The sequence below is a fragment of the Nannospalax galili genome, unplaced genomic scaffold (assembly GCF_000622305.1).
Source record: "Nannospalax galili isolate Female #2095 unplaced genomic scaffold, S.galili_v1.0 scaffold531, whole genome shotgun sequence".
In the NCBI taxonomy this organism is placed as follows: Eukaryota; Metazoa; Chordata; class Mammalia; order Rodentia; family Spalacidae; genus Nannospalax; species Nannospalax galili.
In genome coordinates, this window is record NW_008329325.1 from 45,914 (window position 1) to 61,723 (window position 15,810).

General features: G+C 41.5%; 1 protein-coding gene across 1 annotated transcript in view; it reads left to right on the top strand.

Annotated features, from left to right (window-relative positions):
• The window catches only part of LOC103736833 (multidrug resistance-associated protein 4), a gene marked incomplete at its 5' end in the record, with an annotated part of 179,677 nt that overhangs the window by 31,305 nt on the left and 132,562 nt on the right, over positions 1-15,810 (top strand). The window contains 6 exon segments of the mRNA XM_008836399.3: positions 5,154-5,250; positions 9,899-10,108; positions 12,221-12,361; positions 12,711-12,748; positions 13,122-13,216; positions 15,110-15,256. Of these exon segments, the coding sequence (XP_008834621.2) occupies positions 5,154-5,250; positions 9,899-10,108; positions 12,221-12,361; positions 12,711-12,748; positions 13,122-13,216; positions 15,110-15,256 (728 nt within the window).

The following is a 15,810-nucleotide window of genomic DNA, read 5'->3' on the forward strand; positions in this document are numbered from 1 at the left end:
GGTGATGAAAATATTCTGGATGTGGATGGTAGTGGCTGTTATGGAGCAATGTTATGCTTGTGAATTATACACTTAAAATGGTTAATGTGGTCAATTCTGTTATGTGTAGTCTACCACAATAAAAAAAATGCATGTATGTTAGCATTGATTCTTCCAGAATGCAGAAACCCTGAATAGCTGGCATTTGGCTTTGACCCAGCTCTCTGATCTGACCTTCCTTTCCTGCTCCTAATTGTGACTTGATGGATTTTCCTCTGGGTAGAGGCAGCCCTTTGCTACTTGGGTGAGCCTTGAGTGGATCGACTCAAGTTCTCTGTCACTCAGAGAGTAATTCTTGGTGGCATGGTGTGGTAGAGTCTCTCAGGAGGAGAGAAGAAAGCATTCTAATAGCTAAGTGTCAGTATGCATATCACAATGGCTACCCCAAATTTCCCTTGGAACACAAAGGTGTTTATAAAGTCTTCTCGCACCTTTAAGGTTTAATGACTTTGGATATACACTTGATAGAAGCAAGCTTGTTAAAATTGTTGTTTGCTAATCAGAACCACATTCATTGGGGAAACTCAGAGCAGGGAGCACGAATGCAATTTAGGAAATCACTCAGCAGCAACTGAGAATGTTCTCAACGAGTTAGAAAATTGGATTGAACAATATGCTATGAAAGATGGCGGTCGTGTTAAAGCTTAGAAATGTGAAGTGTTTTGTATTAAAAGTGAATGAATTATACTTCTGTTTGCCATTAACAGTTAACTTCAATCATGAATATCCATCCAAGGTTATGAAGGTTTGTAAGTTTTATAGCTATATGTTATAAACATAGGAAGTGTATCTCTCAGATACAGAAAGACTAACGACCCCAGATTGATGCCAGTCTGATCTAATGCTAGTTACGGATCTTGTATTATAGAAAGCTTCAAAATCACAGACCCCTCTCTCTTCTATAATCAGTTTTTCAGGTCTGTCCTAATTAGATACCCCACACCACTACCTATCTCATTGTCTTAGTTGGTAAGGGCTGCTGTGACAAAGTGTGGAGGCTGGAAGCCTAAGGTGAAAGTGTGCGCCGACTTGGTGTCTCATAAGGACTTGCTTTCTGATTCATAGGCAGTAGTCTTCTTGCTTTGTCCTCATGTGGTGGAAGGGGTATGGTATATCCATTGGGTTTCTTATAAGGAATGACACTAATCCTGTTCATGATGGCATATTCCCATTAAAAAGCCTCACCTCCTAATACCATCACACTGGTGATTAGATTTCAGTTATGAATGTTCAGCAGTGGTTCACCCTCCCTGCTTCAGTTCATCACAGACCGACTCTCTCTCACTGGCAGGATGCAGTTCAAACTTTTGGAAGGATGACAGTGTTGTTTGCAATCTGTCCCATTCACTTGTCTATACATTCTCTACATAAACCACTCTTCCAGCCATGCTGACATAGGTGGAGCCCTTTGAAGGAGGAGTGCTCTTTTCTGCATCTCCTTGTTTCAGTATTCCTTCTCAGAGGTGGGCCACCATGTATCAGGCAGAGACATAGACTCGCCTACCTGCCTGCCTTTCCCTCCTCCTTCAGGGGGTATCATAGTCTTCTGTAATGGCATCTGGTGAAATACTCATAGCCCATGACGCATAGCACACAATGGTTCTAGATCACCTTCATGCCCACACTGGGCTGAGTACACGGAAACATCCCAGAGCCACTGTACCCTGCTGTACCATATGTTTCTTCCTTGCAGAGAGGCCTTATATTCCCTTCCCCCTAAAATAGCAACTTACCTTGCTTTTCTTTATCGCTCACCTCATGACCCAAAAATGCATTTTCTACATTCAGTTAGTGTGTCTCCTCCATATGATACAGGGTGTCGGTGTGTTGGTTTGCTTGGCCAGTAGGTATATTCTTAGCAATTAGAACAATGTCTGGCACTGTGTTACAGCTACTTGTATCAACCAAATGAATCCAAGTACTGACTCTGTCTTTCTTACCTTTGTCCCTGCCGCCTCCACCCTGGTACTGTAGAGCTGTAGTGGTATGGTCAGCTCTTCATAGTGCTTGTATGGGATCAGAATTTAATGACTCGTTATTGAACTAGCCAATATTTGTATGGCATGGTCAGGCATAGTGGGGTGCAAGTATATAGTCCTAGAACTTGGGAAGCAGAGGCAGTTTCTGGGCTCTTATGGGCAGTATAGTGAGACCATGTCTCTGTAAAATAATTTTTTATGTCATGGCTTAGAAAGTTTTACTTTAAAAAAAAATTAGAGAATATTTCCCTAGACATTCTAGAGAAAAAAACAACAACAACCCTACTTTACGGAAAAAGTAGAGGCCTCAATTACATTATTATAATTATTTACATTATCTATGCTGGAAGTTAGGAAGAAAGCATTTTGAAACCTTTGACACGGGCCTTCTTAGGTTTCTTGTCCTTAGCACTGGATTGTTAACATCATCCTTGAAATATTTCTATAAAGGAGTAAATGGCAGTAACTCTGAAAGAAGGAGGAATAGCTCAGGTAAAAGCTTGAGTGCTCTACCCAGGAGGGGTTAGTGGGTTCAGAGACTTGGGTAAGAACTATGCAACATTAAGATATGCCAAAAGGGAAAATTTATTGTTCTAGTTTGTTTCTCCATTGCTGTGACAAAATACTCCGACCAATACCAACTTGGGGAGGAAAGGGTTTATTCAGCTTACATCTCCCAGGTCACAGTTTATCAGGGAGCCAAAGGTGGGAACTCAGGGCAGGAACCTGCAGGCAGGAGCTGGAGCACAGGTGATGGAGGAACGCTGGTTACTGGCTTGCTCCCCTGGCCCATGCTCAACCTGCTTTCTTATATAACATAGGCCCACCTGCCCACAGTGGGCTGGGCCCTCCCTCATAACTCAACAGTCAAGAAAATTCCCCCACAGACATGGCCACAGGCCTGTCCAGTGGAGACAATTGCCCAGTTGGGGCTCCCTCAACCCAAGTGTGTCAAGTTGACACTAAAGCTATCCAGCACATTTGTCCTTCTGGTTGAAAGCATGAAGCAATAGTTTCTACATGTAGAGTGTGAAGTATAGGTTTTGATCATAGATCCAGTTCCAAAGAGCACTTTTACTTTATAAAGATATTTTAGTCCCACATTGAAAGTCAGTGACTAGTGTTTAGGGAAAGAGTGGAGGGTAGACTGACCATTATACATCATCACTTATATTCTAGGCTGTTTTCCCGGATTTGTGCTCTTATTTCTCAGAGTCTTACAGGCTCCTGGGACCTTACTCATACGAATCTACAACAGTGGTGTCAGTATGCACAAGACTCATGCAAACTCAAGCAGACAAAAACCCAGCATAGAGCTGGAGAAATGGGCAGCAGGCCCCAACCTTAGCCAAAGAACTATTGGCAATTGAGGTGGGTGGGTGAGGGAGAGCTGATCTTCTTCAAGAAAGTGTCTCCAGATAGGCTGACTAGACTCCAGTGGATGAACCTGAATTGAGAGACATCTGGGTACACAATAGACCTTAACATAAATGACAGAATGCTTGAAATCCAGCGGTGAGGGGATCTGTGGGAGGGTGCAGATGGGAGGGTATAAAGATGATTAAGATGTTTTGTATGAAACACATAAAAAGTGAATTAAAAAAAAAAAGAATGTAAACATTTGATAGGATCATTTCCAGTATGGAGAAGACAGAAGAATAGAGTTGCTGTTGAATTCTGAAGTGTCTTGGTCTTTTTGAGACAGGGTCTCCCTGTTGCCCCAGCTGGCCTGGAACTCACTATGTAGACCAGACTGGCCTTGAACTCACAGAGATCTGCCTGCCTCTGCCTGGAATTAAAGGCATGTACCACCACACCCTACTCTGAAGTGTCTTCTAAGTTGTTATTTAAACATAATCATTATATTAATTTTAAAATTTAAAAAAAGAAAAAAATTAAGGTTCCAAAAGGGTTAGTAACTGGCTCAGTATCATCAGGCCAGTAAGCATAGAACAGGGCTTTGAAAAGTTCTGATTTCATGTTTCTCCTGGACTCTCCATCTGACACCCTCAGCCTGCCAGGTTACGGCCTACATTCCTGCCAGTTGCCCTGTGCCAGGACTTGTGAGCCCAGAGTAGCTGCAGGAATTCTACCTGTGGCCCTTAGCCTGTTTCCACTTACCTGAAGATGTGCTAAGACTGAGCCCTCCCAGGTCTGCTTTGAGAATGTGGGAGGATGTAATCAAAACCTCGAAGGTTGTGTACTGCGGTCATTGTGTTCTTTCCTTTTCATAGTTGGAATATTTTAGTCCTAACAGGAAAATTTGCTTCTAGAATGGGACAGGAGTATTGTGGAGACTGATTGTGGCTTCCTTATTCATTTTTCTATCTATTGTTATTAGGAAGAAGGGTATGGGAAGCATGCTTTAATAAAGTGTGAGACTCTAAGACTCTGAGACTCTAAGACTAATTAATTAATTAATTTGGAGATAGAATCTCTTGTATCCCAGGCTGGTCTTAAACTTGTTATATAACTGAGGATGTCTTTGAACTTCTAAACCTTCTGCCTCTACCTTCCTAGTGCTGAGATTAGAGGCATGTACTTCCACTGGTATATGTGGTGCTGGAGTTCAAACCAAGGGCTTTGTACATGCTAGGTATACTCTGTACCAACGGAGTTATACCCCTAGCCCCTAAAAGATTAAATTGTGTACTTCATAAATAATCACCTAGGTAACCATCTAAGAAAAATAGCCCTATTTTTATGACACCAATCTGTTTCTTCTCCATTCCTACATAACAGTAAGATAGTTAGAATTTTAGTTGTCAGGTTTTAGAATATCACTCTTGTTCAACTGCTTTTAAATATGTATGTGTGTTTGTATGTGGGTATATGCACATGAGTGCAGGTGCCTGCAGAGTCCAGAAGAGGGCTTGGATCCTTGAAACTAGAGTTACAGGTGGTTGTGATCCACCCATGTGGGTGTTGGGAACTGAACTTGGGTTCTCTGCAAGAGCAGTATGCACTCTTAACTGCTGTGCCATCTCTCCAACCTTTATTTAATTTGTATTTATGTTTTTAAAATGTGTAGCTTTGTCATGTTGGTTTTGTCTTATTATGGCTTGAACTCTTGCCTTGCAGTTTGGAGAATGTCCACTAATGTGTCTTCTCCTCTGGTGTCTTTTACATTTATAGGTGTATTTGTCAAACCTTGCATGAGAAGATCACAATTTTAGTGACTCATCAATTGCAGTATCTAAAAGCTGCAAGCCATATCCTGATATTGAAAGACGTAAGTAATTTCTTTTTTTAAAGCAGAGATTATTAAGAGATTTTTTATTAAAGTGGTTATACAGGAGATTATTAAGAGATTTTAGCATAGATTTTAAGCACGAGGGGTAAGGAAAAAAGGAACTTGAGAAGAAAGTGAGATATGCTTCAAACATGGATATGGGCTTCTCAAAAAGAGAGCTATGGATAGATGTTCACTGAACTTGCTAGAACTCAGGTGTGTTGAAAGTAGAGTCTCCCAGCAGGTTACCCTCTATGGACTTCCTGGGAAATTCTCTCTCCCTCCCCAATTTCATGTCCCTTCTCTAGAGCTGAGATTCACATCTTTGAGGCTCAATCCAAAGGACTCTTAGAAATTCACTATGAGGGCTGAGAATGTGGCTCAGTTGGTAGAGTGCTTCCCCGGCATGCACAAAGTCCCGGATTCCATCCCAGCACCCCAGAAACTGGGTCTGGTGGTCCACACCTGTTATCTTAGCACTCATGTGACAGAAGCAGAAGGATCAGAAGTTAAAACTTATCCCTGGCTACATGGGTAGTTTGAGGCCAAGCTAGGATGCATGAGAGCCAGTTTCAAAAACCAAAACAAAAATAAACAACAACAAAACCAAGCAAATGAAAGGGGGAAAAAAAAAAAAACCTACCCCAAAACAAAAATGTCACTCACATTCTGAACCATAGTTACCTGATAGAATTCAAAATTGTTCCCTCAGATTTATAAGCTCACAGCTGCTCTAACCTTTAGTGATATTAATTGTAGAATGATGTCATCTTCTGTAGAGGTTTTTTGTTTCCATTTTCCATGATGTAAGGTACAGTAGATAACTTGGAAACTACAGATATTAAGATATCTTTCAGTCTGTTGAATTGTTACCCAGTTCGCCTAAAGAGCATCTTCTATTAATAACAAAACATTGTAAGCAGCTGAGCATCCCCTGTCTAGAGCTGCCTACCCACTGTGACCGGTTGTTGGAGTGCCTGATTCATAGCACAGTAATATGTAAGATGATCCCTTGCCATTGTAGGGCCCCATTTTGTCCAGAGTAACTGTGATAGGAAACCCGAGGAACACTGACAGGAAGGTACTGACTGTGCTATTACCTGGGGAAGGGACATCGGCAGCAGGTCCTGGGAAATGAAGCCACCTGGCCTGTTTGGAGGAATAGCATAGAGGCTCTGTGCTGGTGCTGAGTGAGCTGGGGGCATGAAGAGAGATGGTCTCAGAACACAGGACATTTTCCCTAGGACTGAGATGGCCACTGCTGTTTGATCCACAACTGAGAAGGGATACATTCTCATTTGTGATTATAAAAGATTCACAGGACACTCCACTCACTGGAGCTGTAGCAAAAGCAATTAGAAGTCAGTCTTTCCAGTTTAGAAGGCAGAAGTTTGTGCTTAGGTTGGCCTGTCAGTTTTCTAGGGCTTCTGGAGCTGGTAGCTAAAGCTGTTAGAAGTTGTCTCGCTGTGCCCAAGTCTGCAGGTCTGAGGGTAGTAAGGCCCTGGAGAAACGGTGCTCTCTTTGAAGGTTGTTGGGGAGAGCCCTTCCTTGCCTCTTACCTTCTGGTCTTTGGCTGGCTATCCTTGGCCTTCCTTGACTTAGAGCTGAAGCACTGGAGTCTCTGTCTCTGTGGTCATATGGTATGGAACATGTCTGTTTGGGTTTCTTCTTAGAACATTAATCCACCCTGCTGTAGTATGACTTCGTTTTAACTTGATATCTGCAAAAATCTTCTTGCCCAGTATCACATTAACTAGTACCAAGATTTAGGGCTTGAGTCTTTGGGGGAGGTGGGACACAATTTAACCTATGACAGCCACCCACTTGGGGGATATTGAAGTTAGCAAGAACTTTTCAGAATTCATTGTGGTTGCTTCTGTGCCTCCGTGTGTATCTTTTGCAGCTCGCTCTGAGTCAAATTCTTTGTCATAGATAGAAAACTGCCCCCTTAGTACCTTCACATGTTTAATACTTCCCATCAGTATTATTCATCCTTAAGTTACCATAGTGAAATACCAAAGACAGGTCACTTTATAAAGAGAAAAGAGGACACAGCACCCACATGGGCTCTGCTCTGAGAAGGCTCTTCCAGCTGAAATTATAGAGAAGCACATGTATGGGGAAGAGCTTATATCACAAAACCTGACATCAGAGGGGCTGAGTTCCCACAGTCCCTTTGGGAACATACCCCCATAACTTTCTAAAGCTGCTCTCATAAAGTACCATGAGCTGATGACTGAGATATCAGGAAGTTGCAGTTTCACTGTGCTGGAGTCTGCCTGTCCTGGCCTCCCACCAGGTCCTGTATGGGGGCGCAGGGATCTCGGGGTGCCAGCTGCTAGCGTGGCCCGGTCTCCTGCGCGCACCTGGGAAGCGGCGGGTCCCGCGGCGCATCTGCTCCACGTTGCTGGCGGGTCCCTGCTTCTCCGCGTCTCTATGGGTCTCTGCTACCGGGGCTGGCCCGGTCAAGTTCCGCCCCAATTTCACCCGTGCACTTCCTCGAGGTGAGAGATCCGTCAGCTGCCGGGTCACGCGGGAAGGTGCGGTACAGCTAAAGCTGGATTTCCGTGAGTCGATGACGGAAGGACAGCGCCCCCCGGGGAGACTGGACCGTAGGCAGTAAGACACAGGACTCAGCTCAGTCAGTGGTACAGCCCCCTTTATTCAGTGACTTAGCTCAGCTCCAAGTCTCGGTGATCCAGCTCCGATTATTGAGGGAAAACCAGGATATTTTATACTATGGGGGTGGTAGTAAAAACCTTAGCTGATAGGTACTTTGTGGGATACCCTATTTACATGTAGAGGTGGGCTCCTGCCAGGCTGCCAGACTGTCTGAAAATCACACAGGAAAGGCTGGCAGTTTCCAGAGCCGGAGGCCATGGCTACTTCAAAAGATGAGTCAGGAAGATGCCGGGAAGGCACTCTGCTGATAAAAGGAGTCTCTGCATTTGAAGCCGAGCCCATAGGCTATCCGGACATGGAGAGACTGCTACTTTACACAACAGGGGTCCCCAACAGTCCTGCCTCCCAAAGGTTCCAGAACCTCGTAATAATGCCACTGTGGGGGCTAAGCCTCTGGTCACAGTGGACCTTGAAGGAACACAAATAATTGAACCATATCTAAACCATAGGATCCTTCTGCAGTCTCTTGGTTAAAAGATGGAGATGACAAATGAATGTTGGCCGCAGTTTGCCGTATCTCAGGGAGATATGCATTATTCTCAGGAGATGGATCACATATTATTGTGGTAAAAAATGATGCATGATGATCACAGAGTGCTTGCAAAAGTCTTTTAATGCCTCCTTGATGCTTAATGTGGCTACCAAAGAGCATGGGGACCTGCCAATCAAAGCTCCACCAAATAAATTCCTGCTCCAAGGAAGATTATAAAAGGCAGAATGGCTACCTCTTAGCAGTGACTCAGTGTGTCATCTATTTCCTATTCTCCTGGTAACAGCGAGCTCAGATTCCTCAAGCTGGAAAACAATTATTTCGAGTGCAGAGGGATGAATGTTATAATGTAGAGTTAGTAGAATAGCCTTGTCACCAGTCTCCATATGGGGACTGCATTTGAGGACCTGCTTCCTATGTATTGTGAATTTTAGCTTTAGTATTTTAAATAACTACTTGTCCCTTGGTGGGGACCCTGGAGGAATGGGGTCCACTCTTACTATTGGACCAGCTCATCTCTAACAGCAGAAGAGCTGGCTGCCCTCTTGGTCCCTCTCTGAATTCTTAGGACTTGGCTTCTCAGGAAATTTCCTCTCAGTATCGGTAGTGGTTTCTGTGTGTGTCTTACTGATAATGAAGTGTGGGACTTTTATCTCCTAAGTGCATCAAGACATAGTGTATCAGAAATAATCTTCTAATTCTTTAGCTATCAAACTCTAACATGTGGGGTCTAGGGCCATCTTCTCCAACTTGACCTGCCTTCACCTCAGAGCTGCTTTCCTTTGATTTTGTTTGTGTCCCAGATTTTGCCTGGTATTTCATTTATGACTTTGACTAAATCCTCTGGGTCTCATTTCATGGGGTAAAAATTGTGAAGATATCTGTACATTATTTTTTTAACTTTGTAAGGGGAGAAACTTCAGTGAGGTTTTATGTGGAATGTTGAATTTTCAATGAGGATCTTGAGTTTAGATGGGGGGCTTTGACCAAGACCATGAAATTGCACATGTCTTGTCCCAGCAGGGTCAGGTGGCCAGCTAAGGCTGGGTGAGTGCTTCCTACCTAGGCAGAGTGCTCTTGATACCTTCTTGTCCATCAGGTATCTGTCCTGAATCCCTTTCTCACATTGCTCTGTTCTTGAAATTCCTGTTGCATGAGACTTATCAATTTCCATGTTTACCAAGAAGACCCTGTGGATATGCCTACCAACCAGCTTCTATGATTTTTGCCTCCTTAAAAGCTCATGATAGTTGGGTTTTATGGTGTGATTACACAATTCTTTTATATCCCCTAGCACTGAGGATTTGGCAGAAAGTAGGATGTCAGTTAGGTGTCAAGTAGAGTTATTCCAGGTTTGTCAACCAGGATTCCAGACTTAAGGGGGGATCATAATTTAAGACCAGTTGACTTTTATTCAAGTAGATTAGTGTTATCACATGCAGACATATTCCTCTGAAATTCTTCGTTTTATTTTAGGGTGAAATGGTACAGAAGGGAACTTATACTGAGTTTCTAAAATCTGGAGTCGATTTTGGTTCCCTTTTAAAGAAGGAAAATGAGGAAGCGGAACAGTCCCCAGCTCCAGGAACTCCTACGCTGAGGAATCGTACCTTCTCAGAGTCCTCCATCTGGTCCCAACAGTCATCCAGACCCTCTTTGAAAGATGGTGCTCCAGAGGGCCAGGATGTGAGTTCTTGATATGTTGCATGGCCTCATGACTCTTTGATCCACTCTGTTTGTGGCAATTTCATTTGTCCCAAAGTTGAGTCTATGATTCTAAGGCCTTATGCAATGGCATTGGTAGAATTAAAAGAGACTGAAGGGGGGGGGCTGGAGAGATGGCTTAGCGGTTAAGAACACTGAATGTTCTTGCAGAAGACCCAGGTTCGAATCCTAGTACCCACATGGCAGCTAACAATGCTCCGTAACTCCAGTTCCAAGGGATCCAACATCCTCTTCTGTCCTCTGCAGGCATTGTACGACACGGGTGCACTTACCTACATGCAGGAAATACACACATACACATAAAATAAAATAAAAAATAATAAATATTTAAAAAATAATAATAAATAAAATATTAAAACAAACAAAAAAACAGACTAAAGGGGAACCAGCCTGGCTGGCGCTCTTCTTTGGGTATGGGCTGGAGAATTTCATGGAGATCCATAAATAGCTGTGGTGCTAGAAGTTCCAAAGATCTGTGTGATTGATGTGGATATATAAAGTCTGTAATTTAGCATAGGTAAATATTACTTGCTCAGGGGTCCCAGGCTTTGTTTTTGTATCCAGAGACTGAACGTGAGGAATACCTTAGACTGAATCCTGCCGTGTCACATTAAATCAGCTACTTTTCCTGTTTGTTAGAATATAACACTGTGGGTAGCTGATAAGATTTGTCTGCCCTATGTCCAGATGGTTTTTGTTTGGCAAAGACCTTGTGATTTCTGCACATCACGGACATTTCGGAGTTAGTTCCTCTCTTTTTTATTCTAGCAGCCTGAGAGCCATATCTTATCACTGAATGCTCAATAACCATCATAAAGACAAGTGCATCCTCATCTCATATGCGTCTGTGATGTATTGAAGGTCTTCTAGGCAGATATAAGAGGTCCCTTAAAAATAAGAGTCGTGGGGCAGCTCCTTTAAAAATGGAGTGATGACTTGGCGGTTAAGAGCACCCGTTGCTCTTGCAGAGGACCTAGGTTTGATTCCCAGCACCCACTGGGTGGCTAACAACCATCTGTAACTCTAGTTACAGGAGATCAGATGTCCCTCTCTGACATTGGTGGGTATTGCATGACACAGGCACACTTATATACATGCAGGCAATGCACTCATCCATATAAAATAAAAATAATAAATAAACTGTTAAGAAAATAGATTCATCCCTTCATGTTGACATGGCATAGGATTGGTTCTTGTACCCCTGGGGGATACTAAAAGTGTAAATAAATTCAAGTTGCATATGTAAAAATGGCATAATATTTGTAAATAGCCTTTGTACATCTTCATATAAACTTTGTCATCTCTAGATTACATATAATTCCCAATACAATACAAATGCTATGTAAATACTTGTTATACTGTGTTATAAGAGTGCCAAGGGGCATGACCATACATGTTTAGTACCAATGAAGTTTTCCCCCTTTGAATACTTTTGATCTGTGATTGGGTATGTAGAGGTCTGACTATACAGACAGGTATCCTTGCTATCCAAATCCCCACTCTTCAGATCTAGAAGCCTGGATGGTTCTGATATAAAAAGATGTTATCCCTTGTTCTCCCCAAAGGTTTGAACTCAGTAGCTGTATTTGGCTAATAGTTTGAGTCAGTACTCTCTTTTATTTGGTTTTTATTCATGGTGCTTTTAGTGCTAGGGATTGAATCAGGGTCTTGCATCTGCTAAGCATGTGCTCTTCTTGGACCCCACCTCTGTCATTTCCATTACTCAGTGACATCTTAGTTCCACATCATTTTGCTGTTATTTTGAATTGGGGTATTAAGCACATGCTGGAAATCATGGTGTTGTCCTTCAAGCAAAGCCACACGACAATGGACAGATGCTACTTTCTTGTAGCCACGTAGAGGTGGGACAGCAGGGCCCAGGGTACATGCTTTGATGGATTGAACAGATATTTGCAAGGAAGATTTACCATATTGGACTCCCGCCAGATGTGAATCACATGCCTATTTTCCCAGAACTTTGCCAACAGGGTGTATTGTCACTTTTGGAAACTTTTTTTGTGTACTATTTCATGATTTATCACCCACCTTCCTCCCTCCCCACCCCCTTCACAGACAGAGAATATACAGGTAACGCAATCAGAGGAGAGCCGTTCTGAAGGAAAAGTTGGTTTCAAGGCCTACAAGAATTACTTCACAGCTGGTGCATCCTGGTTTATCATCATTTTCCTCATTCTGCTGAACATGGCAGCTCAGGTACACAGTGACAACTGTGCCTCCAGAGTATTATTTAGAAACTACATTTATGCCATGATAGATATATTGTACAGTTTTTTGGAGATTTACAACCATGTGCTGTCTGTGGGGGAAGAACATGAGTGATGCTAAGTGGGGTTTCATGTACATTACAGAAACCCTGTAGAAAAGGAGGCATCTTCTAAGATATTAGCCTTGACCTCTTATCTGAGAAGTGGGGCTTGGCATAAATTGGAGCCAGCCAGGATCATCCTGTCCTCTGGAAACTTGCTGTGCAGTATACAGCTTAGGGATTTAGAGTTTCCATTTGGGAAGTCTTGCCAATTCTGTTTTCTTTTCTCTCCTCCAGGTTTTCTATGTCCTTCAGGACTGGTGGCTTTCTTACTGGTGAGTTATCCTGATCTGACCTAAATTCTCTCAAATCCATAAGTCATCTCACTTTTCTATAGGTTTCAGGGAGAGGTAGAATTTGTTGAGTCTTCTCTTCTAATCCTCACTTTGTTACCTGAAGAAAACTTAAAGTTCTTGTTTTAATTGTAGTGACTTACAGTGGTCTCTAGCCATGTCTGATCCTTAGCTACATGTTGAGAACTGAAAATCACAATTCAGATAGAATTAAAATGTATTTACAAAGGACTATGTGAGCTTAGAATCATTTTCTAGCATAAAACATTTCTCACAAATTGAGTTTCCTTTTTTTTGTATTTACTTAAAATATATCTATAGCTTAATAATTATTTTCTCCCTGTTCCTTCCTTAGGGCAAACAAACAAAGTGCTCTGAATGGCACCGTAAATGGGGAAGGAAATGTAACTGAGACGCTAGATCTTAACTGGTACCTAGGAATTTATGCAGGTAAAGTGTAGTCATTTGGTCTATTATATGAGAGCTTGAGGTGTTCACAATGAGCCTGTGTGAGTAACTAGGGCATCTAGGAGTAATTCAGTAACGTCTTAACAGATTAAGAGTCTGTGTTGAATTTACTCTGTGAATTAATTAGAATAATTATTTTTTAAAATCTGCTAGAAGAAAGGTTGAATGAAGACTCATAATTTGCTCTCTACTGGATTTTGAAAGTTAAACTAGGATTGAGCATTCAGAAAACCAGCCACTGGAAATATGTGACTATTGTCTATTCTAATAGGTTGCTTTAGCTAAATCTTATATCATTATATGGATGGGCAAGGGGATTAGAAACGGATCCCCACCCTGTGGTTTGGATTGTTCCAATTCTGTCTGAATAAACCCATGCTTTGATTGAACTTGGATGAAATCCTCTGGCAGCAAGGCCCCCCAAATGAAAGCATTATTCCCTCACAGGTGTGCAAAGCTCCTTATACCATACTGCTCATCTCTTGGGCTTCACTAATTACTGAAGAGGGAAGCTAAGCAGGGAGAAACCCAGTGTCTGGGAATTAGGACTCCTTCTCTTTTCTTACCTCCAGATCACAATGTTATCTCGTCTCCAACTGTGTGATATATTTAACATTTTGTTTGCCAGACTAATATTAATATTGTGTGCTCTGTCTTCACAAGAGTGACTGAATATGTATAGAATTACATACCTTTAAAAGGAAATCCTCATCTAAAATTTTAAGAATTCTCATAGGAAACACTCATACAAGCTTCCCTCAGATAGAGTGACTTATTTTTGTAAGAACCCACTTGCTAAGATTTGGCACTTATTTTGTTGATCTCTTGCTAAGAAACCTAAATCCATTAGCTGGTTACCATCCCATTGGTGAACTCTACAGAACAAAAGGAAAAAAGGGAATTAGGTCCATTATATATTCAAGAAGGATGGGAAGCTACGGAAAATGCACATTTATGGAGTTTTAGAATTTAAGCAGCTTTCAGAGGTTAAGTAATATACTGTGTTGTTAGAAGGCAAAATGTTTATCACATATGTTCTTCCCGGTCTGTGTAGCAGTGTGAGCTGATAGCTAATAGAGACTAGGAAAGCAGAGTCTGGGGATGTTGGTCAATGGTAGAACACTTACCTAGCATGCATGAAGCTGTTGGAGCCCCAGCAACACAAGCACACCCCCCCACCACACACACATATTAGGAAATCTTTGTGCATAGTAGCAGTTCATGCATACCTTAATAAAATAAATGGTTTAAATTTTGCTCATTTAAAAATTCTTTGTGTTTTTATGAGACACATAGTAGGTGATTAGTTGCTTATTTAAATTAATTGTTTTATGTTAAAACATTTATACTTTCTTGAAATTTAAAAGTTTTTCCATGTGCAATTTAATGTGGTATTTTCAAATTCTTTAAAGCTCCTTGGGCATTTACTACAAGGAAAAGGTAAATCATTTCTCCTGTTCCATGTTAATATCACGTTAGTATAAAAACACACCACAATGTTAGATTATGGGGCTTGTTCTAAATAATATTTGCAATATTGAGAAGGGAAGGGAAGATTTTTATGATTATCTTCTGAGTTTTATTGAACGTGTAGTTGAATTTTGAAAACTTGGAATGAAATTGTAGTTTCTATTTTATTTACCCTCCTACCTCCACACATATTTTCCATTCAATGAGAAAAGAAACAAAACAAAAAACAACTATTATAATTCCTGTTAGTCTATCTTATAAATACATTATACTTATGTAGAACCTAGATGCTTTACAGAATAAAAGAAGTAATAGCTTTATAAACTATCTGACCTGTAAAGAAAGAATTATTGAAGAAAAAAATACAAAGATCTGTTTCCTCTGAGCAATTTCTCTTTATTTCAGGTTTAACTGTGGCTACTGTGCTTTTTGGAATAGCAAGATCTCTACTGGTATTCTACGTCCTAGTGAATGCTTCCCAAACTTTGCACAACAAAATGTTTGAGTCAATCCTGAAAGCTCCAGTGTTGTTCTTTGATAGAAATCCGATAGGTAAGTCAGACACCAAGTTTCCCTGTAAATGTATCTTGAGGATCTGATGGCATTTCAGCCTCTGAAATGGGAGCTGATGCTGGGAGAAAATCACTATGCCTGTTGATTCATTTTCTTCAGAAAGCCTCCCTGATACTTTTCCCCTATGAGAGGAAATCTAAATATCAGGAGCATAGAGTTATCTTTGTATGTCTGAGTGTCTAACAATACGTGAACATTCACCTTGAGGAATGGTTTGGTAATCAGTTGTCATGTGGCTCACACAGGACCCTGCATTCCATACAGGTGTGTTCAATGTAGTCTCCCAGGTGCCAAGACACCCCTTGTAGTTGTACCGCATCTGCCTGTGCCACCTTTTAGAAAGGTGCCCTTAGAAGGAGCCTTCTCTAAGCAGGAGATGGGCTGTGTATTTGCTTCTTTCCTTGGGAGGACCATCTGTTTCTAGAACCATGTCCTCTTTTTTTTTTTTTTTTTTTTTTTTTTTTTTTTTTTTTTTTTGAAAAAAAAAAAAAAAAAGAGGACGATAAATCTTTCACTGTGATATATCAAAATAA